This window comes from Ranitomeya imitator, chromosome 6, assembly GCF_032444005.1.
Source record: "Ranitomeya imitator isolate aRanImi1 chromosome 6, aRanImi1.pri, whole genome shotgun sequence".
Lineage (NCBI taxonomy): Eukaryota > Metazoa > Chordata > Amphibia > Anura > Dendrobatidae > Ranitomeya > Ranitomeya imitator.
Window position 1 is genome coordinate 147,350,470 of NC_091287.1, and position 22,956 is coordinate 147,373,425.

The 22,956-nt window shown below is 42.2% G+C and overlaps 1 protein-coding gene across 5 annotated transcripts in view; it reads right to left on the bottom strand.

Moving 5' to 3' along the window:
- Positions 1–22,956, bottom strand: part of HECW1 (HECT, C2 and WW domain containing E3 ubiquitin protein ligase 1) — a 377,961-nt gene that overhangs the window by 135,790 nt on the left and 219,215 nt on the right. For all 5 annotated transcript variants that reach the window (XM_069730190.1, XM_069730187.1, XM_069730186.1 and 2 more), the window contains one exon: positions 11,036–11,130. In XM_069730190.1, the coding sequence (XP_069586291.1) occupies positions 11,036–11,130 (95 nt within the window). The remainder of the gene's footprint in view (positions 1–11,035; positions 11,131–22,956) is intronic.

A 22,956-nucleotide genomic window follows, 5' to 3' on the forward strand; every position in this document is an offset into this window, starting at 1 on the left:
CAAGTCAAGTTTATGTGTGAGATGATTGTCTATAAAATGATGGTAGTCTCACGTTTGAAGCAGTAGTGGATGGTGAGATATGGAGCCTGAAAGTCAAAAGTTCAAAACATTGTTACACTTTTGCTCGCCACTTTATATCTATTAACCCCTTGAATTATATTTATGGACATATAGTATTGTAGGCGATATTGGATGTGTGTGATTAGGTAATGTGGGTGGTATATCTACTATATAATTGTCTAAGGGTCACTTTCATCTGTCTGTCTTTCTGTCTGTCACGGAAATCCCAAGTCGCTGATTGGTCGCGGCAAAACAGCCACAACCAATCAGCGATGGGCGCGGAAAAATGGCCGCTCCCCGCAGTCAGTGCCCGCTCCATACTCCCCTCCAGTCAGCGCTCACACAGGGTTAATGGCAGCGTTATCGGACCGCATTATGCCGCGGTGTAACACACTTCGTTAACGCTGCTATTAACCCTGTGAGACCAACTTTTTAATATTGATGCTGCCTATGCGGCATCAAATAGTAAAAAGATATAATGTTAAAAATAATAAAAAAAAATTAAAATCATTATATACTCACCTTCCTGATCCAGCCCCAGCCTTTCCTGCTACTCGCGACGCTCCGGTGACCGGTCCATGCATTGCGGTCTCGCGAGATGATGACATAGCGGCCTAGCGAGACCGCAAGTCAACATCTAGCGAGACCGCAATGCACTCTTGGGAGCGATGGGCACAGTCTGGCCGCTCCCTACTCCCCTGCATTCAGTGCCCCCTCTATACTACCCCTCCAGACCTTGGCACGGGATTTAAATCCCGCTTCACTGATTGCTCGCGCCCAGCCGCCACGACCAATCAGCGACATAGGCGCAGGATTTAAATCTCGCTTCGCTGATTGGTCGCAACCAGCCGGCACGACCAATCAGCGACATTGGCGCAGGATTTAATGTTAAAAATAATACAAAATCATTATATACTCACCTTCCGGATCCAGCCCAGGCCTTTCCCGCTCCTCGCGATGCTCCGGTGGCCGGTCCATGCATTGCAGTCTTGCGAGATGATGACATAGCGGTCTCGCGAGACTGCGACGTCATCATCTCGCGAGACCGCCACATCATCATCTCGCGAGACCGAAATGCACTCTTTAGACCGGAGCGTGCGAGGAGCATCAGTAAAGCTTCGCTTGGATCCAGGGTCCGACGGAAGGTGAGTATATAACTATTTTTTATTTTAATTCTTTTTTTTAACAGGGATATGATGCCCACATTGCTATATACTACGTGGGCTGTGCAATATACTGCGTTGGCTGTGCAATATACTGCGTGGGCTGTGCAATATACTGTGTGGGCTGTGCAATATACTACGTGGGCTGTGCTATATATTGTGTGGGCTGTGCTATATACTGCATGGGCTGTGCTATATACTGCATGGGCTGTGCTATATACTGCGTGGGCTGTGCAATATACTACGTGGGCTGTGCAATACACTACGTGGGCTGTGCTATATACTGCGTGGGTTTTGCAATATACTATGTGGGCTGTGCAATATACCACGTGGGCTGTGCAATATACTACGTGGGCTGTGCTATATACTATGTGGGTTGTGCAATGTACTACGAGGGCTGTGCAATGTACTGCATGGGCTGTGCGATGTACTACGTGGGCTGTGCAATATACTGCATGGGCTGGGCAATATACTGCTTGGGCTGTGCAATATACTACATGGCTGTGCTATATACTTCGTGGGCTGTGCTATACACTACGTGGCCTGTGTTATACACTACGTGGCCTGTATTATACACTACGTGGCCTGTTTTATACACTACATGGCCTGTGTTATATATTGGGCGCGTCGGCTGTTATATACTATGTGAGCTGCGTTATATGCTACGTGGGCTGTTATAAACTACATGGCTGTGTTATATGCTATGTGGGCTGTTATACACTCCGTGGGCTGTGATATATACTACATGGCTGTGCTATATACTACATGGCTGTGCAATATACTGCGTGGCTGTGCTATTTACTGCGTGGCTGTGCTATTTACTACGTGGGCTGTTATATACTACGTGGCTGTGCTATATACTACGTGGCTGGCCACGAACAATCAGCGACAGGTGCAGTCCGGCAGCGAATTGGCGCGGGATTTGAACTACGCTTCGCTAATTGGTCGCGGATGGCCGAATCCTGTGTATTCAATGTATTATTCTAAAATCTTCATAAATAAACTACATACATATTCTAGAATACCTGATGCGTTAGAATCAGGCCACCATCTAGTTATTACATAATTGTGGGTTTGAACGTGTGATATTGTTTTGCTATTACTGTATTAGTGTTGTAGCACCAATATATGTGTATTTATAGATATATTTATAGTTGCCAGCTTCAGTATAAATATATATGTATGTTTGGTAATAGAATAAAAACTGTAGACTTACACGTGTGTAATAAATTTTCATTATAAATACACGGTTTTGTCTCAGTTAGTATATAATATAAGGAACAGATTATATACAACACTAAGTTGTATATTAATTGTAACTAGTCAAAGATGACATTAATATCGGACTTCAATAGAGGTGTAGGAATTACCCCTGTAATATTTTTAGAAATAACCTTTCCCCTTTTACAGACACTTCGAAAGAGTTGGGTCATTCATCAGTGTGGGGTCAGCTAACATCTCTGAAGCATCTCAGAATCCATAAAAGAGGGGACTTTCCCGCCATAAGATGAAAGACTCACATACAAATCCGACATGCACAAAGGAATCTTGCTCTGCAAGAATCCCAGTGCCCATGGAAACTAGAAGTGAGCGATAGCTAATACTATGTGCGACTCTATAGTTAAGTTAGGGGCACACAGAAGCATGTAAGAAGCCAAAACATAAGCTGCAGTGTGTGAGGTCTATCCATGGTGGAGGATATGAGCACACCTGGCAAGAGAAGCTGCCTGTAACGGGGATACCACGACGGCGTGGGGTCAGGCACCAACTATTACCGCAAGTTCATCAAGGACTTTTTGGTAGTGGCAAGGAAGGAAACTGACATTTCCAAATGGTCTAAACCAGCCTGTGAAGCGTTTGCTATCTTGAAAAAATGTTTTTACTCTTCGCTGCAGCCTTTTTGCTTCAGCCTGACATTACTCAACTGTTCATTGTGGAGGTAGGCACGTTGGAGGTAGAGGTTGGGGCTGTATTGTTACAGGGTTCGTCTACAAGTAAATGGCGTCCGTGTGTATATTTCTCAAAAAAACTGTCCACCGAAAAGAATTATGACATTGGTAATAAGTAGCGCTTGGCAATATTGTCTTTGAGGAATCGCGTCATTTTTTTGAGGGGGGCAGTTAATCCGGTCATGGTCATCACTGATCACAAAAATCTATTGTATCTGGAATCCGCTAAACGTCTGACACCTAGACAGGCAAGGTGGTCATTGTTTTTTTACCAAATTCAACTTTTTGTGACTTAAATCCTGGGGGATAAGAACATTAAGGAGGATGTATTGGCTCATTGTTTTTCCTGGGGTGGGGGGAGGGGGGTTATAATAGTGAGCTGGTTCTCATATATTACAGATAGGAGCAGTTATTGCTACCATATGTTATCAATCTGGAGAAGGAGGTCGTAGAGGCTCAGGGGGATGTCCTTGCTTCCTGTCCTTCAGGTAAACTGTTTGTCCCTGTGAATCTCCATCTTAGAATTTTGTGTCAACATCATGATTTGGTCGTGGCTGGGCATCCTGGTAGTAAAGCCCCCGCAGAGCTACTTACTCGTCATTTTTGGTGGTCTAGGATGCACCATCATGTTCAGGATTAAGTAGCTGCCTGCAGTACTTTTGTGCATTCTAAAACTCCACATACTTGTCCATCCGGGGCACTTCAACCTTTGGCGATTCCCTGTAGACCATGGAGTCATTTGTCTGTAGATTTCATCATTGATCTACCAGTGTCAGCAGGTAACACAGTAATATTGATGGTGGTGGATAGATTCAGCAAGATGCTGGCTCATTTCATGCACTACCTGCATTACCGCCGAATGCCAAGATTTTGTCACAAATTTTAGTTTTTTAACCCCTTAGCGACCGCCAATACGCCTTTTAACGGCGGCCGCTAAGGGTACTTAAAGCACAGCGCCGTTAATTAACGGCGCTGTGGAAAAAGTAAATAGCGCCCCCCAGAGTCGGATTTTCTCCGGGGTCTCGGCTGCCGGGGGTAGCCGAGACCCCAGAGAACATGATTCGGGTTTTTTTTTTACCGACCCCGCATTTGCGATCGCCGGTAATTAACCGTTTACCGGCGATCGCAAAAAAAAAGCGATCTTTTTTTAATTTCTCTGTCCTCCGATGTGATCGCACATCGGAGGACAGAGAAAAGGGGTCCCAGGTAGCCCCCCAATACTTACCTATCTCCCCCGATGCTCCTCGTGGCTCCAGGTGGGCGCCGCCATCTTCAAAATGGCGGGCGCATGCGCAGTGTGCCCGCCGGCCAGCCCCGCGAGAATCTTTGGGGTCTCGGCTGCCGGGGGTAGCCGAGACCCCAAAGAGCATGATCGGGGTCAGTTTTACCGACCCCTGTTTTGCGATCGCCGGTAATTAACTGTTTACCGGCGATCGCAAAAAAAAAAAAGTAAAGTGTAATTCTCTGTCCTTTGATGTGATCGCACATCAGAGGACAGAGAAATAGGGGGATTCGGGGACCCTATCATACTCACCTGTGTCCCTGGATACTCCTGCTGCTCCTCCTGGCCGCCGGCAAAAGAAAATGGCGGGCGCATGCGCAGTGCGCCCGCCATCTGTCTCCATCTGCTGGCTGGCAGGAGAACAGCAGTTGGGGCTAAAATTAGGGTTAGGGTTAGGATTAGGGCTAGGGTTAGGGCTAGGGTTAGGGCTAGGGCTAGGGTTAGGGCTAGGTATAGGGCTAGGGTTAGGGCTAGGGTTAGGGTTAGGGCTAGGGTTAGGGCTAGGGTTGGGGCTAAATTTAGGGTTAGGGTTGGGGCTAAATTTAGGGTTAGGGTTGGGGCTAAATTTAGGGTTAGGCTTCTTTCACACTTACGTCGGTACGGGGCCGTCGCAATGCGTCGGCCCGACATACCGACGCACGTTGTGAAAATTGTGCACAACGTGGGCAGCGGATGTAGTTTTTCAACGCATCCGCTGCCCAATCTATGTCCTGGGGAGGAGGGGGGGGAGTTACGGCCACGCATGCGCGGTCAGAAATGGCGGATGCGACGTACAAAAAAACGATTCATTGAACTTTTTTTGTGCCGACGGTCCGCCAAAACACAACTGATCCAGTGCACGACGGACGCGACGTGTGGCCATCCGTCACGATCCGTCGGCAATACAAGTCTATGGGCAAAAAACGCATCCTGCGGGCACATTTGCAGAATCCGTTTCTTGTCCAAAACGACGGATTGCGACGGATGCCAAACGATGCAAGTGTGAAAGTAGCCTTAGGGCTAGGGTTAGGGTTGGGGCTAAAGTTAGGGCTAGGGTTGGGGCTAAAGTTAGGGTTAGATTTGGAATTAGGGTTAGGGTTTGGATTAGAGTTGGTATTAGGGTTAGGGTTGGCATTAGGGTTACGCTTGGGATTAGGGTTAGGTTTGGGATTAGGGTTAAGGTTAGGGTTGTGATTAGGGGTGTATTGGGATTAGGGTTAGGTTTGAGGTTAGGGTTGAGATTAGGATTAGGGGTATGTTGGAATTAGGGTTTTGATTAGGGTTATGGTTAGGGTTGACATTAGGGTTGTTTTGGGGTAAGGGTTGTGATTATGGTTAGGGTTAGTGATTAGGATTATGGATCAGGTTGGGATTAGGGTTAGGGGTGTGTTGGGGTTAGGGTTGGAGCTAGAATTGGGGGGTTTCCACTGTTTAGGTACATCAGGGGGTCTCCAAACACGACAGCCAATTTTGCGCTCAAAAAGTCAAATGGTGCTCCCTCCCTCCTGAGCTCTGCCGTGCGCCCAAACAGTGGGTTACCCCCACATATGGGGCATCAGCATACTCGGGATAAATTGGACAACAACTTCTGGGGTCCAATTTCTCTTGTTACCCTTGTGAAAATAAAAACTTGGGGGCTACAAAATCTTTTTTGTGGAAAAATATATATATATTTTTTTTATGACTCTGCATTATAAACTTCTGTGAAGCACTTGGGCATTCAAAGTTCTCACCACACATCTATATAAGTTCCTTGGGGGGTCTAGTTTCCAAAACGGGGTCACTTGTGGGGGGTTACTACTGTTTAGGTACATCAGGGGCTCTGCAAACGCAACATAACGCCCACAGACCATTCTATCTAAGTCTGCATTCCAAAACGGCGCTCCTTCCCTTCCGAGCTCTGCTGTGTGCCCAAACAGTGGTTTACCCCCACATATGGGGTACCAGCATACTCAGGACAAATTGGACAACAACTTTTGGGGTCCAATTTCTCCTGTTACCCTTGTGAAAATAAAAACTTGGGGGCTACAATATCTTTTTTGTGAAAAAAAAAATATTTTTTATTTTCACGACTCTGCATTATAAACTTCTGTGAAGCACTTGGGCATTCAAAGTTCTCACCACACATCTAGATAAGTTCCATGGGGGGTCTAGTTTCCAAAATGGGGTCAATTGTGGGGGATTTCTACTGTTTAGGCACATCAGGGGCTCTCCAAACGCGACATGGCGTCCAATCTCAATTCCAGCCAATTCTACATTGAAAAAGTAAAACGGCATTCCTTCTCTTCCAAGCACTGCGGTGCGCCCTAACAGTGGTTTACCCCCACATATTGGGTATCAGCGTACTCAGGAAAAATTGCACAACAACTTTTGTGGTCTAATTTCTCCTGTTACCCTTGTGAAAATAAAAATTTGTGGGCAAAATGATCATTTTTGTAGAAAAAATGTGATTTTTTTTTTCACGGCTCTACATTATAAACTTCTGTGAAGCACATGGGGGTTCAAAGTGCTCACCACACATCTAGATAAGTTCCTTAAGGGGTCTAGTTTCCAAAATGGGGTCACTTGTGGGGGGTGTCCACTGTTTAGGCACATCAGGGGCTCTCCAAACGCGACATGGCGTCCAATCTCAATTCCAGCCAATTCTACATTGAAAAAGTAAAACGGCGCTCCTTCACTTCCAAGCTCTGCGGTGCGCCCAAACAGTGGTTTACCCTCACATATGGGGTATCGACGTATTCAGGAGAAATCGCACAACAACTTTTGTGGTCTAATTTCTCCTGTTACCCTTGTGAAAATAAGAATTTATGGGCGAAAAGATCATTTTTGTGTAAACAAAAGCGTTTTTTATTTTCACGGCTCTACGTTATAAACTTCTGTGAAGCTCCTTCAATTCTAAGTTCTGCGGTGCGCCCAAAAACTGGTTTACCCCCACATATGGGGTATTGGCGTATTCAGGAGAAATTGCATAACAAAATTTATGGTTACATTTCGGTTTTTACACTTGTGAAAATAAAAAAATGGTTCTGAATTAAGATGTTTGCAAAAAAAAGTTAAATGTTCATTTTTTCCTTCCACATTGTTTCAGTTCCTGTGAAGCACGTAAAGGGTTAATAAACTTCTTGAATGTGGTTTTGAGAACCTTGAGGGGTGTAGTTTTTAGAATGGTGTCACACTTCATTATTTTCTATCATATAGACCCCTCAAAATGACTTCAAATGTGATGTGGTCCCTAAAAAAAAATGGTGTTGTAAAAATGAGAAATTGCTGGTCAACTTTTAACCCTTATAACTCCCTAACAAAAAAAATGTTGTTTCCAAAATTGTGCTGATGTAAAGTAGACATGTGGGAAATGTTATTTATTAACTATTATTTGTGACATATCTCTCTGATTTAAGGGCATAAAAATACAAAGTTTGAAAATTGCAAAATTTTAACAATTTTCGCCATATTTCCGTTTTTTTCAGAAATAATCGCAAGTAATATCGAAGAAATGTTACCACTAACATGAAGTACAATATGTCACGAAAAAACAATCTCAGAATCAGCGGGATCCGTTGAAGCGTTCCAGAGTTATAACCTCATAAAGTGACAGTGGTCAGAATTGCAAAAATTGGCTCGGTCATTAAGTACCAAATTGGCTCTGTCACTAAGGGGTTAAGGAGATTGTGAAATTGCATGGGATTCCCTCTAATATTGTTTCTGACCGGGGTTCAATTTATATCTAAATTTTGGAAAGCATTTTGCTCTCGTTTAGGGATTCATCTTTCATTTTTATCCACCTTTCATCCACAATCTAATTTGCAAACTGAGCGAGTGGGTTTCGTATTTACCCCGGTGGACTTAATTGTAAATAATTGTTGTTATGAATCACCTGGGAAGTCCCTGTTTTTTGGGGCATATGGGTTTCATTCTCAGTTAAAATTTAATAAGGTGTTATCCGAGCATGCTCGTGTGAAAACCGAGTGTCTTCGGTGTGGTTGAAAAATATGTGAGACATGCAGTCGCAGGGACTCAAACATATTTTTTCGACTTTGTCGAAGACATTCGGTTAACACACGCGCGTGCTTGCATAATGCTTCATTCGAGTACATTCGCTCATCACTACTCACCACCTATTAGGTCCAATTAAAAAAATTGTACTATATATGGTAGAACTATAAAAAGGCTAATTTTTCTGCTTGGCAAAAAAGAGTATCTTATGAAATCAAATGCTGCCCGTTGTCTGGAATAATCAAGTAGATTTAATGTGAAAGCAAGGACGAGAGGGAAAATTATGGTGAAATTCCCTTGCGTGGCTTAGTGCAGACTATGGCGGTATCTAGTATATTAAAGTCAAGCTACAGGCAAAAGTATTGTAATTGTAAGATCAAGTTCTGACTTCAATAACCATGTGATTTTAAGAGCTCGTTCGCAAACACCAGATTTGTTGAGGAAACTAGCTACAGCAAATCCTCAAGTATCCTCTGGGGAATCCACAGCGGTATATCTTCACAAGATCTTGCTGATGATTTTCCTTTGGACTTCAGCATATTTATAAAAAAAATAAAAATACACTTGTCTTTGGCTGCTCCTAGAAGTGTTTCCATGCTGGTGTGAGTACATCCCAGCCTCATGTGATGATGTTTGGTCTCATGTGGTAGGTCCGGATGAACTGCGGTGTGGAAACACTGCTGGTAGCAGCGAAAGTGATCTTAGAGGAGAACATCACTTTTTTTTTCATTGTTTCACTTTTTTATCTTGAAGTAGTGTATATTGCTTCGACCCACTGGTAACAAAAGCAGACTTTTTCCACAAAAATAATTAACATTCTAAGGACCAAAAAAATCTGCACGATAGGTTAATATCAGCAGGATATTAAAATCTCATCCACTTTGCCGTCACTGTAAGATGTTGTGGACTGTTCAACTTGAAATCCAGGTGGAGAATCTGCAGCAACTCGTGTACATGGTCTAGATCTATTTGGATGTAGTTTAGACCTCAGAATTAGTTTTGTGTATTTTTCATGTTCTTTTTCACTTGAGAAAGAAAATGAAAATATGAAACCCTTTAAAATGTAATTTTGTAAAGCCCCAAATATTCTGTTCATGAATTGGTAATTTATAGAACTAATGATAATAATGTCACAGTAGTGGTGCCGTATATACATACTGTATACCATGTATTGTGACACATGAAGCCTATATGGGTTGGTATTACAGAGGGAAAGTATAAGTTGCTGTATAGAATATATATTAGGTGCAGTAATCCTAATAGGATTAGAAATAGCTAATGAATAATAAATATGAAAATGATGAACTCCATTTACAAGAAGTGCAAAGTGGCTATAGAGTGACTGACGTTGAGTACACCTTCCGGGTAACACCTCCTCATAATGACACCATAGTGATATAAAGCCTGCACTTAGCATATAGTACCCTATACAAGCACCAGCTGAGACAGCATTCCCCTATTTTTACCATTTACAACGTCTGGCCAGAGCACTGGTTGCAGCAGATGAAGTAATGCCAATTACGCTAAGTGTTCTTGACTGGAATCCTCTGGAGTCAATAAAAGGAAGCAACATGGAAGAGAAAGTCTGAATGTTATAACTAGGCCAGACTATGTGAAGATCTTTAGTTCATGGTTGTGGATATCACTGGCCATTGTGATAATTATTACATAAATTTGCAAACGGCACAGAGTACAGTGTACAATTCTAGAGGACAGTGTACATTTTCTAAAGAACTGTCCATAACAATTACATCTGCACTTACTACTTACATTGAGAACACAGAGACATATCGTATATATAGTAAGAGGTTAAACGATGAAGATGATTCGCAGGACACTGTCCATAAACTTATTTTACAAAATTCTACACAGGATGGACAGATCAAAGATACAAAGAAAACCACGCAAGAGTCTACATACTTAGGCATGTTTCACCTCTGAATGAGGGACCAATACCCATGGGTTCACCAGGGTTGCAAACGGACTTTTTCTTTATTTCTGTACAACTTTGAGGTCATTGATTGGCTGCAGTACTCATGTGGGTTTCAGACTACAAAGAGTAAATCTGTCTTCCACAAGGTGGTGAAAGAGTTTGCCCCGACATTATAAATGGTTAACATTGCATAATGCTTGTAAAATGTGCTTTGAAATTTACTAAAAATTATCTCAAGAGGGGAGGAATTCTTGATTCAATGATGTACTGCTTAGCAAACTGTTTACTACTCATTTCAATGCCAAAACCAGCCCTCTTCTCTGTTTCTCTGTCATGCCTGAGTCATAGACCGAGAATAAGACTTCTTAGGTATAAAACTGAAGATAAGCCAGAAGTAGAGCTTATGGGACCTGGGACCATGTATCCGGGAAATACAAGTCAGAGGTCAATATCAATTCCATATTACCGAGCAAAATAGCGCTGCAGTTATCTTACAATGTTTCTCTAGGTAAATGACCCGCGATCCACTAAACATTTCATGAACTTAAGTGAACACATCTCCGATCAGTTACATAAAGGTACTCAGTCATTTGTGTCCATTCACCATATACATGAACCTGTCCGGATAAAGAAGCTCTAGAACAAATGTCAGAAAATGCATTAATTCATAACTTACTGGGGCTGTAGGATTTTTCACAGTGATGCTGGGAGTTGTAGCACGTAGAGCTCCGCTCACACCATGGTAATACTTAAAACAGATCTTAGTTTCCGCTGAAAATAAGAAGAGATTGAATCAATTACTGAAATTAAGGATCATACAAAGTAAATGTTTTATATGAACAACCAGTAAACTGCTACACACATTCATCATAGTAGATTGAGTAGGCCAACATACAGTCAAGGGTCTGTATATGCACTACCCCCGACAATCCGATTCATTCCCAGTTGGCCCTAAACCATATCTGTTCGGGCAGGATTACAAATCACCTCACTAATCTAAGTGCTCTCAGTTCTCCCTTCTAAGGGCTCATGCAAATGTCTGTGTCTCCACTCCTGAGCCCACTCCGTACATCCAGTATGTACATCCGCTGTAAATATATGGCGTATGTCACCAGTGGAAATCTGGGTGAAGTTAGCCACCAGGTGCAGAGAGCCCTGACACTTGCCTTGGTTTTTAGGATGCTGATGCCAGCTCTGCAATTCCCCATTGATGGAGTTTTGGCCTCAAAGACTGTTATCCATTGTCTTTCTCCTCACAGAAAACTAAATAATGGATGAAATGCTGCTAACAATATTGGAAATGGTCTGGGCAACCATTAAGATAATGCAGATGGCACTGTAAAGAGACCCACACTAGTCTTTTTACTCTTATTGATATGTTGTTACTCCGTGTATAGAAGACAAATTGTTTTTTTGCATAGTTTATAGTTTTAATTATCCATGTTGCAAGAAAGTAAAACAATTCCTCTATTTTCGGTTATTAGAAAACATTAAAAGCTATGAATCCAACTCTCGGCTTTGAATATTTGCTCCTTTTTAATATCTTTCCCTACATCAATTTCTTTTGCAGTGAATGTATAATACTGCCCACGACGGTTGTTTAATTTTGCTCCTATGATGTCTGACTAATATCCTGCGCTGTCAGGGGCTGCAATGAAAAAAGCAATTTAAATGACTTAAGTGCGGCTTTTAAGCATAAGTTTCCTATTATGTCATTTGGGCTGGTTGATGCCGTCTTTGCCCCCTGCTGAGGAAATGAACTTAACTCTTCCAGGATAGGGTTGTTATGTACAATCACACCAGTTTTCACATTACCTACCAAGGGGTAATGGGAAACAGTTTAATAATCTAGTCACTGAGTACACCTGCAAATAAGCGCTACATGAAACGGTTCAACTCCATCAGTTGGACTCCATCAGGCGTTGATGTGCGCCCTTGGCTAGCTACCAGCCAAACTCTTCTTGACATCAGCAGTGTAGCCGATGTCCTAAGGTTTTGCAAAGTGTGCTCAACAACTCATCATAATTTATGACACAAAAATGACCAAGATTACAGCAGAAATGTTTGCCAGTCACTGACTCGTGTACTTTCTATGTGGTGGCACGCTGCAAATGAAAGATGTCCACATGCTTCCTAATGAGTTTGACGCCTCTTACTCCTGTGTGCAACGCTCCAGTCTTTATGAAACAGGGGAAAGGATTTAATACTGGTCTTCAAATCTACTATCATAACTTCAAATAAAAATGTACTAGAACAGAGAATAAAAAAACTCATTCATACTGGCATAATTTTAAGGGCAGCCTAAATTGGGAGTGTTTCAACTAAGACGCCAATATTTATAAGTCATATTTAATCTAGTTGGCAGACCTTAGATTGGGGCTGCACAGTGACGTCGAGATCTCTTATCGGAATTGTGATGATTGTCAAAGAGGCCAAATTGTAACTCATTATCTAATACCGACATCCATTGGTCTTTAAAAGCGGTATTTCACTTTTTAGGTGGTTTAGCCCAAGGAAATAGATTCTAAGAATAATCCATACTTTGGAAAAGGCTGAATAACCCCCTTTAAGTTCATATTCAGGAGTTAAATAGGTTTCCAGGACTTTGACATACTCTTAGGATTTAGAACAGGTGATCAATATAGGATCAATTTGGGTTGTACATCTGGTACCTCTTTTGATAATCTGTTAGCACAGTTCCATAATCTGTGTAATTGTGAAAAAGGAAATTTCAGGGTGCTTCCTTTAGAGGATCCTTAACCCAATTTGGAAAAAGGTTACATAGCCAAAGAACCAAGTATCTCTGATGTTGAATCAGATTATATTTTATTGACTAAGTAAAATGCAAAATTTTCTAAAACACATTAAATACATTAAAACATTAAAAAAAAACCCAAAAACAATGCGTTTCGGCCATGTAAGCCTTCATCAGGTATAATCTGTGTAATAACTGTTATCACATACTGCAGCTCAGTTCCCAATCACTTTTAAAGAGGTTGATCTAAAATATCATAGAACAGTCATTGCACAGTGTAAAGGATGGTGGTGTTCTGACACTGTACAATGTTTACTTCTTGTACCAGATATTGGACCTTAACCCATCTGCTAATAATAATAATTTATCCTAAAAAATACGCCATCAATATTAAAGTCCTGGACAACTCATTTCATATATATTAAGGGACTAAGTTGCAACTATATGTATATTATACATATCTTCAGTGTTTATTTTATAATTTTATTACAAAATTACAGGTTTCGGGCAGTTTTAATTTTTTCTAACTTATTTTTTTACATTAGAGAAAACAGGATATTTAAACATCAGTGTATTATTTTACAGAAGACATTTTCATCTGTTGCATCATTCAAATTTATGAGAAAACAATAGAAAAGAACCCAAGCTAAGTACATATGTGACAGTCTTCTTTTGCTCAACGTAGACAACGCCAAAAACATAGACAACCCGAAAATAATCTACCAAAGCCCACCACCCCTAAATTAAAGCTAACATTATTTTCTTGCTACTCTGCAGGCTTTAGTATACTTATATTTCCAAGTACAGCATTTTTTTCTATGAAGCAATTCAGCAGTATTTTATATTTTATGTGTAGGATTTTAAGACATGGAAAATTCAGAGATGCCTTTAGGATATGACATATAAAGCACATCAAATCTGCCCTACTTCTTTGATGTTTAAGATTAAAAACTGAAACGTAACTAATTCCTTTGAAGATGGTGAAATGCTTTATACACTGTACATCTGTAATAATTTATGAAAAACAATATATTTTAAGTATTTCAACTAATTACAGAAAATTGATAATTAGAGACATATTATGAATATGTAAAATTCTTTGCAATTTTTTTTAGATATGTGAATTATAACTAGTGTTGAGCATTCCGATACCGCAAGTATCGGGTATCGGCCGATACTTGTGGTATCGGAATCCCGATACCGAGATCCGATACTTTTGTGGTATCGGGTATCGGTATCGGATCAATAGGGATGTGTAAAATAAAGAATTAAAATAAAAAATATTGATATGCTCACCTCTCCGGCGGCCCCTGGACATCACGCTGGTAACCGGCCGGCTTCTTTGTTTAAAATGAGCGCCTTTAGGACCTGCGAATGACGTCGCGGCTTCTGATTGGTCGCGTGCCCCCCATGTGACCGGCACGCGACCAATCAGAAGCCGCGACATCATTCTCATTCACAAAACTCCTAATTCTAGGAATTAAGGACCTGCGAATGACGTCGCGGCTTCTGATTGGTCGCGTGCCGGTCACATGGGCGGCACGCGACCAATCAGAAGCCGCGACGTCATTCGCAGGTCCTAAAGGCGCTCATTTTAAACAAAGAAGCCGGCCGGTTACCAGCGTGATGTCCAGGGGCCGCCGGAGAGGTGAGCATATCAATATTTTTTATTTTAATTCTTTATTTTACACCTCACTATGGATCCCAGGGCCTGAAGGAGAGTTTCCTCTCCTTCAGACCCTGGGAACCATCAGGATACATTCCGATACTTGATGTCCCATTGACTTGTATTGGTATCGGATATCGGTATCGGCGATATCCGATATTTTTCGGGTATCGGCCGATACTATCCGATACCGATACTTTCAAGTATCGGACGGTATCGCTCAACACTAATTATAACATTTAAATAGAACCTGGCACATGCCATAAATGTCTTTTTTTAACCTGAAAAGCCTATGTTCTTCCAAATCTGCATTTTTTCCCTTTTCCTCTCCATACCTGAGATAACCACCACTTTCCTGTATGTAAATCTGTTCTTGTTAGCCAAGAGTGATCCTTATCTTTTCTATGTGGGCATATTCTTGACAATCATGCCCATTGACCTAAGTTGACTAGATTTACTTAAAAAGAAGATTCTGCTTTTTGAGGTAACACATTTTGCTGCCTTAGGTAACACATTTACCTACCTGTTTTGTCACAGGAGTGAGGGTGATGCATTTATATAAAAAGAGGAGGTGATCATATCTCAGGAATGAAGAGGCACTGGAATGAAAAACAACTCCAAATTCACTACAGCAACACTTGGAGCAGGTAAAACAATTACATATTATTAGCTAGTGACAGGTCCTATTTAAGTAGAAGAGTTAAGGTACCGTCACACTAGACGATATCGCTAGCGATCCGTGACGTTGCAGCGTCCTCGCTAGCGATATCGTCCAGTGTGACAGGCAGCAGCGATCAGGCCCCTGCTGTGCTGTCGCTGGTCGGGGAAGAAAGTCCAGAACTTTATTTGGTCGCTGGACTCCCCGCAGACATCGCTGAATCGGCGTGTGTGACACCGATTCAGCGATGTCTTCACTGGTAACCAGGGTAAACATCGGGTAACTAAGCGCAGGGCCGCGCTTAGTAACCCGATGTTTACCCTGGTTACCATCCTAAAAGTAAAAAAAACCAAACAGTACATACTTACCTACAGCTGTCTGTCCTCCAGCGCTGTGCTCTGCTCTCCTCCTGTACTGGCTGTGAGCGTCGGTCAGCCGGAAAGCAGAGCGGTGACGTCACCGCTCTGCTTTCCGGCCGCTGTGCTCACAGCCAGTACAGGAGGAGAGCAGAGCACAGCGCTGGAGGACAGACGGCTGTAGGTAAGTATGTACTGTTTGTTTTTTTTTACTTTTAGGATGGTAACCAGGGTAAACATCGGGTTACTAAGCGCGGCCCTGCGCTTAGTTACCCGATGTTTACCCTGGTTACCGGCATCGTTGGTCGCTGGAGAGCGGTCTGTGTGACAGCTCTCCAGCGACCAAACAGCGACGCTGCAGCGATCCGGATCATTGTCGGTATCGCTGCAGCGTCGCTAAGTGTGACGGTACCTTTACTCAGCATTTGAATTACACAAGACTAGAGGACATTTTAAAAAGTTGGCCAGGATGATCAAAAAAGATCTCGGGGTGGAATTCATCAAAAGTGACGTTTTACCTGCCAATCTTAATCAAAATTCTGTATGTCTATAAAAGAATGTTTGGGCTGTCTATGAGCCACAATGAGAAAATGTACAAGGAGTACATTTGTGCTATAAACTATAACAACATCTGGCTAAAATTATTGTTTCAGAGATGGCATAACAATGCTAATGAGCTAATTTATTATTTCTTTTGCGCCTTTTTGTCTAGTTTTGTGTTTTGCACCTGTTTTTAGTTTGTGCTATATTCATCTTTTCATTTGTACCTTTGTATTATGTCACTTTGTAAGGGTTCTTCTGGTTTTTTTTTCTTTTTAAGTTTGTCATTGTGGACAGGACTTAGGCTGCAGATGTTTTCGGCTGATTGATCAACAGTGACTTTTTAAAAAGTTACTAAATTTTTGTGCAAATGTGCTCCTGTTAATTTCCCCTCCTTGGAAGTGATTTTATATACAGTCAGGGAAATAAGTATTTGATCCCCTGCTGATTTTGTAAGTTTGCTCACTGACAAAGACATGAACAGTCTATAATTTTAAGGATAGGTTAATTTTAACATTGAGAGATAGAATATCAAAAATAAAGTCCAGAAAATCACATCGTATAAATTATATACATTCATTTGCATTTTGCAGTGAGAAATAAGTATTTGATCCCTCTGGCAAACAAAACTTAATACTTCGTGGCAAAACCCTTGTTGGCAAGCACAGCAGTTAGACCTTTTTTGTAGTTGATGATGAGGTTTGCACACATGTCAGGAGGAACTTTGGTCCACTCCTCTTTGCAGATCATCTCTAAATCATTAATATATTAGGCTGTCTCAATATTGTATGTCGAGTTCATAGATACCAAACATGTCTAGGTTCTTTTTTAATTTAAGTGGAGAAAAAAAATCCAAACTTTGGTAAAATAAATAAATAAATAAATAAATGGCGCCATGTTTCAAGACCTATAGTATCTCCATTTTTCATGATTTGGGACTGCCTAATGGCTTATTTTTTGTGTGCCAAGCTGACGTTTTTATTGATAACATATTGGTGTAGATACAATCTTTTGTTCGTCCATTATTGCATTTTATTGTAATGCAGCGGCGACCAAAAAAACGATTAAGAACACGGCGATACCAAATATGTGTATGTTTGTTTTTTTAATTGCTTTATTTTGAATGGGGAGAAAGGGAGGTGATTTGAACTTTTATATTTTTTTATTTCTTTAATATTTTTAAAAACTATTTTTTTACTTTTTGCATGCTTCAATAGTCTCTATGGGAGACTAGAAGCTGCAATTGTCTGATCGGCTCTGCTACATACAGGCAATGATCAGATCGCCTCTATGTAGCAGAAATGCTCAATTGCTATGAGTGCCTTGCACCAGGCGGGGGTCATAGCAATCCAACTATGATCATCATAGAGGTCTGCTGCAGACCTCTGGTTGTCATGCCAACTCATCGGTGACCGACGATCACATAACAGAGTCACCGATGGGCGGGATTTCTGACGCGCTTACCGGAAGTGCAAGTTAAATGCTGTTGTCAGAGATTTACAGTGGCATTTAACAGATTAATAGCCACGGGAGGATTGCGATTTCACTCGTGGTTGTTAGAGGCACATGTCAGCTGTTCAAAGCAGCTGACATGTGTTGTGAAAGATGTGGGCTCAGCGCTGGAGCCCACATCAAAGGGAGGGATTCCGACATGGGTGAACTATTTTGCCTAATATCGGAAAGGGGTTAAGAGGACCTCCTACTCTGCACTCATTACCTGTATTAATTGATCCTGTTTGAACTCGTTACCTGTACAAAAGACACAGACTCAATCACACTCCAACCTCTCCACCATGGCCAAGTCCAAAAGACCTGTCTAAGGACACCATTGTAGACCTGCACAAGGCTGGGAAGGGCTACGGGACAAAAGGGAAGCAGCTTTGTGAGAAGGAAGCAACTGTTGGCGCAATTATTAGAAAATGGAAGAAACACAAGATGACAATCTTCCTCGACCTGGGTCTCCATGCAAGATCTTGCCTTGTGTGTTAAGGATGATTCTTAGAAAGGTCAGGAATCAGCAGAGAACTACATGGGAGGATCTGGTCAATGACCAAAAGAGAGTTGGGACCACAGTCTCAAACATTACCATTAGTAACACACTATATCGTCATGGATTAAATGGATTAAAATCCTGCAGGGCACGCAAGGTCCCCCTACTCATGCCAGCACATGTCCAGGCCCATTTGAAGTTCACAATTGACCTTCTGGATGATCCATAGGAGACATGGGAAAAGGTATTGTGGTAAGATGAGACCAAAATAGAACTTTTTGGTATCAACTCCACCAGCAGTGTTTGGTGGAAGAAGAAAGATGGGTTCAACCATGAAGCTTGGTGGGGGAAACATCATACTTTGGGGGTGCTTTTCTGCAAAGTGGACAGAACAACTGGACCATATTGAAGGGAGGATGGATGAGGTCATATATTGCAAGATTTTGGCCAACTACCTCCTTTCCTCAGTAAGAGTATTAAATATGGGTCACGGTTGGATCTTCCAACATGACATAGAACAGAAACAAACAGCCAGGGTAACTAAAGAGTAGCTCCATAAGAAGAATTTCAGATCCTGGAGTGGCCTAGCCAGTCTCCAGACCTGAACCCAATAGATACTATTTGTAGGGAGCTGAAACTCAATGCTGCCCAGCGACAACCCCGAGTGTACCTCCAATAAAAATTACAGACCTCTCCATTCTTTGTAGGTGGGAAAACTTGCAAAACCGGCAGTGTATCAAATACTTATTTAGCATACTGTATATTGATGGGTACAGTGTGGCACATATTTGTATTCGCTGGAACAATGGGTGGCATTTTGTATTCAAGTCACTTATATATGTAACATTGTTGTTTTTCAGGACTGCAGTGATCTGCTGCAAAGAGCAGCGCAGAAGACACCTGAAAAACAATCTCTGCAAAGACAAGCTGTGTTTCAAATTTGACATGAAGAACTGGATGAGGTAGAGAGGAGAAGAAAAGAATGACTACAGTGTGACGATAAGTGGTCAGATGCGACCGTTAAATCACTGAATGTATATTTTTATGTTGATTCTGACCAGATTGAATCAATAGTGTAGAAACTGTACAGTCATTGATGGCCTAGCTTTAGGATAGGTCATCATTGTCTGATCAGTAGAGGTGCTGCACCCGGCACCCCCACTGAACAGCTATTCCCAGTGTAGGCAGTTTGCAGTACATTGTTGCGACCACTATTCCATTGACGGAACAGTGCAGCTCAATAACTGTCCAGTTCTGGCCGCTGACATCGGGAACAGCTGATCAGCAGGGGTGCTAGATGTCGCACCCCTACCAAACAGACATTGACGACCTATGCTATGTAATATAGCTCATTAATGGCAGAAAATACCCAAAGGTGACACCATTCTAAAAACTGCACCCCTCATGGGTTGTTGTGCAATTTCTCCTGAGTATGCTCGCTGATGAAGATACAAAAGAAACAGGGAAGGGAAGGCGGGCATGGGTCCTTGCATTACATCTCACCAGTAATTAGTCTTCAAACATTTTATCTTACTTTATCTCACACATGGCTTAGCACTATTTGCACTACCTAGCACTTTATTATCGTACTGTACATGAAGGTATCGTCACACTGAACGATATCGCTAGCAATCCGTAACGTTGCAGCGTCCTGGCTAGCGATATCGTTCAGTTTGACACGCAGCAGCGATCAGGATCCTGCTGTGATGTCGTTGGTCGCTGCAGAAAGTCCAGAACTTTATTTCGTCGCTGGATCTCCTGCAGACATCGCTGAATCGGCGTGTGTGATGCCGATTCAGCGATGTCTTCACTGGTAACCAGGGTAAACATCGGGTTACTAAGCGCAGGGCTGCGCTTAGTAACCCGATGTTTACCCTGGTTACCAGCGTAAAAGTTAAAAAAAAACAAACACTACATACTAACATTCCGCTGTCTGTCCCCGGCGCTGTGCTTCTCTGCACTGGCTGTGAGCGCCGGCCAGCCGGAAAGCACAGCGGTGACGTCACCGCTCTGCTTTCCGGCCGCTGTGCTTACACAGCGCAGGAAAGCACAGCGCCGGGGACAGACAGCGGAAGGTAAGTATGAAGTGTTTTTTTTTTTTACTTTTACGCTGGTAACCAGGGTAAACATCGGGTTACTAAGCGCGGCCCTGCGCTTAGTAACCCGATGTTTACCCTGGTTACCGGCATCGTTGGTCGCTGGAGAGCTGTCTGTGTGACAGCTCTCCAGCGACCAAACAGCGACGCTGCAGCGATCGACATCGTTGTCGGTATCGCTGCAGCGTCGCTTAGTGTGACGGTACCTTTACACTGAGCCTGTCTGTGCTATTATCCAGTCTTTATTTTTTTCAGCACTGTCTCGTTAGGTGGATATCAGCAGCTTGGCACTTTTCAGCCCTTAATTGTATTGACAGGTTGTGTATTATCTCCAATCATTTTAATGGTAATTTTCTTGTATATCCGAGGTGCTAGACTTTACGTTTTTTGTTACTGGTTGTTTAAGACTTAATTTTTGAATTCCCTCATAATCCTTCTTCGGTAGTTTTTATTCTGTTTAATTATTTATGTATTCTACTAAAATAAAATGTATTGTTTGGTACAAAATACTCTATGCCTCCTCCATTGTTTTGACTGATTGGCGGGAGCCATTTATGTCGTCTACATATATCACGATATACTAAGAGCTATAATTTTCCCATATTTTGGCCGACAGTCATGTGAGGACTTTTTTTTTGTGGGACGAATTGACATTTTGTATTGGTACCATTTTCAGATACATGACATTTTTTGATCAATTTCTATTCCAATTTTTGTGAGACAGAATTAACAAACTCTAGCAATTCAGGATTTTTTTTTATGCATTCCGCATGTGATAAAATTGATAAAGCAGTTTTATTGTTCAGGTCAGTACGATTACAGCGCTACCACATTTAGGCTATGTGCACACGTTCAGGTTTTTTCGTGTTTTTTTCTCACATTTTTCGCTATAAAAACGCGATAAAAATGCATAAAAAACGCATACATATGCATCCTATCATTCAGAATGCATTCTGCAATTTTTCCTGCTAGTTAATGCATTGTGAAAAAAATGCGAAAAAAAAAAACGCACAAAAAATGCATAAAAACGCGTAAAAATCACATAAAAACGCAAAAAAAAGCATGCGGATTTCTGGCAGAAATGTCCAGTTTTTGTCAGGAAATTTCTGCAAGAAATCCTAAACGTGTGCACATACTCTTATATTTTTTTTATGACGCTTTGGTGCTTTTACACAATAAAATATTTTATAGAATAATGTATTATTTTTGCGCTGCTTTATTCTCAGAGCTATATCTTTTTTTATTTTTTTTCTGATGGAGCTTTATGGTGGCTTGAATTTTGAGGGACAAGATGTTTTCAGCAATACCATTTTTATTTACATTTATCTTTTGATTGTATTTTATTCCATTCTTTGTTCGGCAGTATGATGATAAAGCATCGTTTTTTGCGGTATTCACTAAAGGGGTTAACTATAGTGCTATAGGTTTGCATAATTCCGGACACGGCAATACCAAATACCATATATACTCGAGTATAAGCCAAGATTTTCAGCCCATTTTTGGGGGCTGAAAGTCCCCCTCTCGGCTTATACTCGGGTCATACCCAGGGGTCGGCAGGGGAGGGGGAGCGGGGGCTGTCTAATTATACTCACCTGCTCCTGGCACGGTCCCTGCAGGTTTCTGGCTTCCCTGGTGCCGGCAGCTTCTTCCTGTACTGAGCGGTCACATGGTACCGCTCATTACACTAATGAGTATGCTGCTCCACCTCCCATAAGGGTGGAGCCGCATATTCATTACTGTAAAGAGGGGTAACGGTGACCGCCCAGTACAGGGAGAAGCTGTGGCACCAGGAAGTAGGGACTGCACAGCGCGAGGAGCAGGTGAGTATAACGGGGAGGGGAGCGCAGCGCTGCACGATATTCACCTACTCATCATTCTGGCGCTGCTCCATCTTCAGCATCTTCTACAGTGATGCTCAGGTCAGAGGGCCCAGTGACGTGGTTAGTGCGCGTCCTCGGCCTGAACGTCAGTGCAGAAGACGCTGAAGACGGAGCTGCACCCGGAACGAGGAGCAGGTGAATATTAAAAGTGCCGGGGGCCTGAGCGACGGTAAGGGCAAGTGTCTGTATGGGGCCATAACGTTTGTGCAGCACTATATGGGGCAAGTGTCTGTATGGGGCCATAACGTTTGTGCATCACTATATGGGGCAAGTGTCTGTATGGGGCCATAACGTTTGTGCAGCACTATACGGGGCAAGTGTCTGTATGGAGCATCTTGTGGGGCCATAATCAACGTTTGTGCAGCACTATATGGGGCAAATATCTTTATGGAGCATCTTATGGGGCCATAATTAACGTTTGTGCAGCATTATTATTATTATTTATTATTATAGCGCCATTTATTCCATGGCGCTTTACATGTGAGGATGGGTATACATAATAAAACCAAGTACAATAATCTTAAACAATACAGGTCACAACTGGTACAGGAGGAGAGAGGACCCTGCCCGCGAGGGTTCACAATCTACAAGGGATGGGTGAGGATACAGTAGGTGAGGATAGAGCTGGTCATGCAGTGGTTTGGTCGATCGGTGGT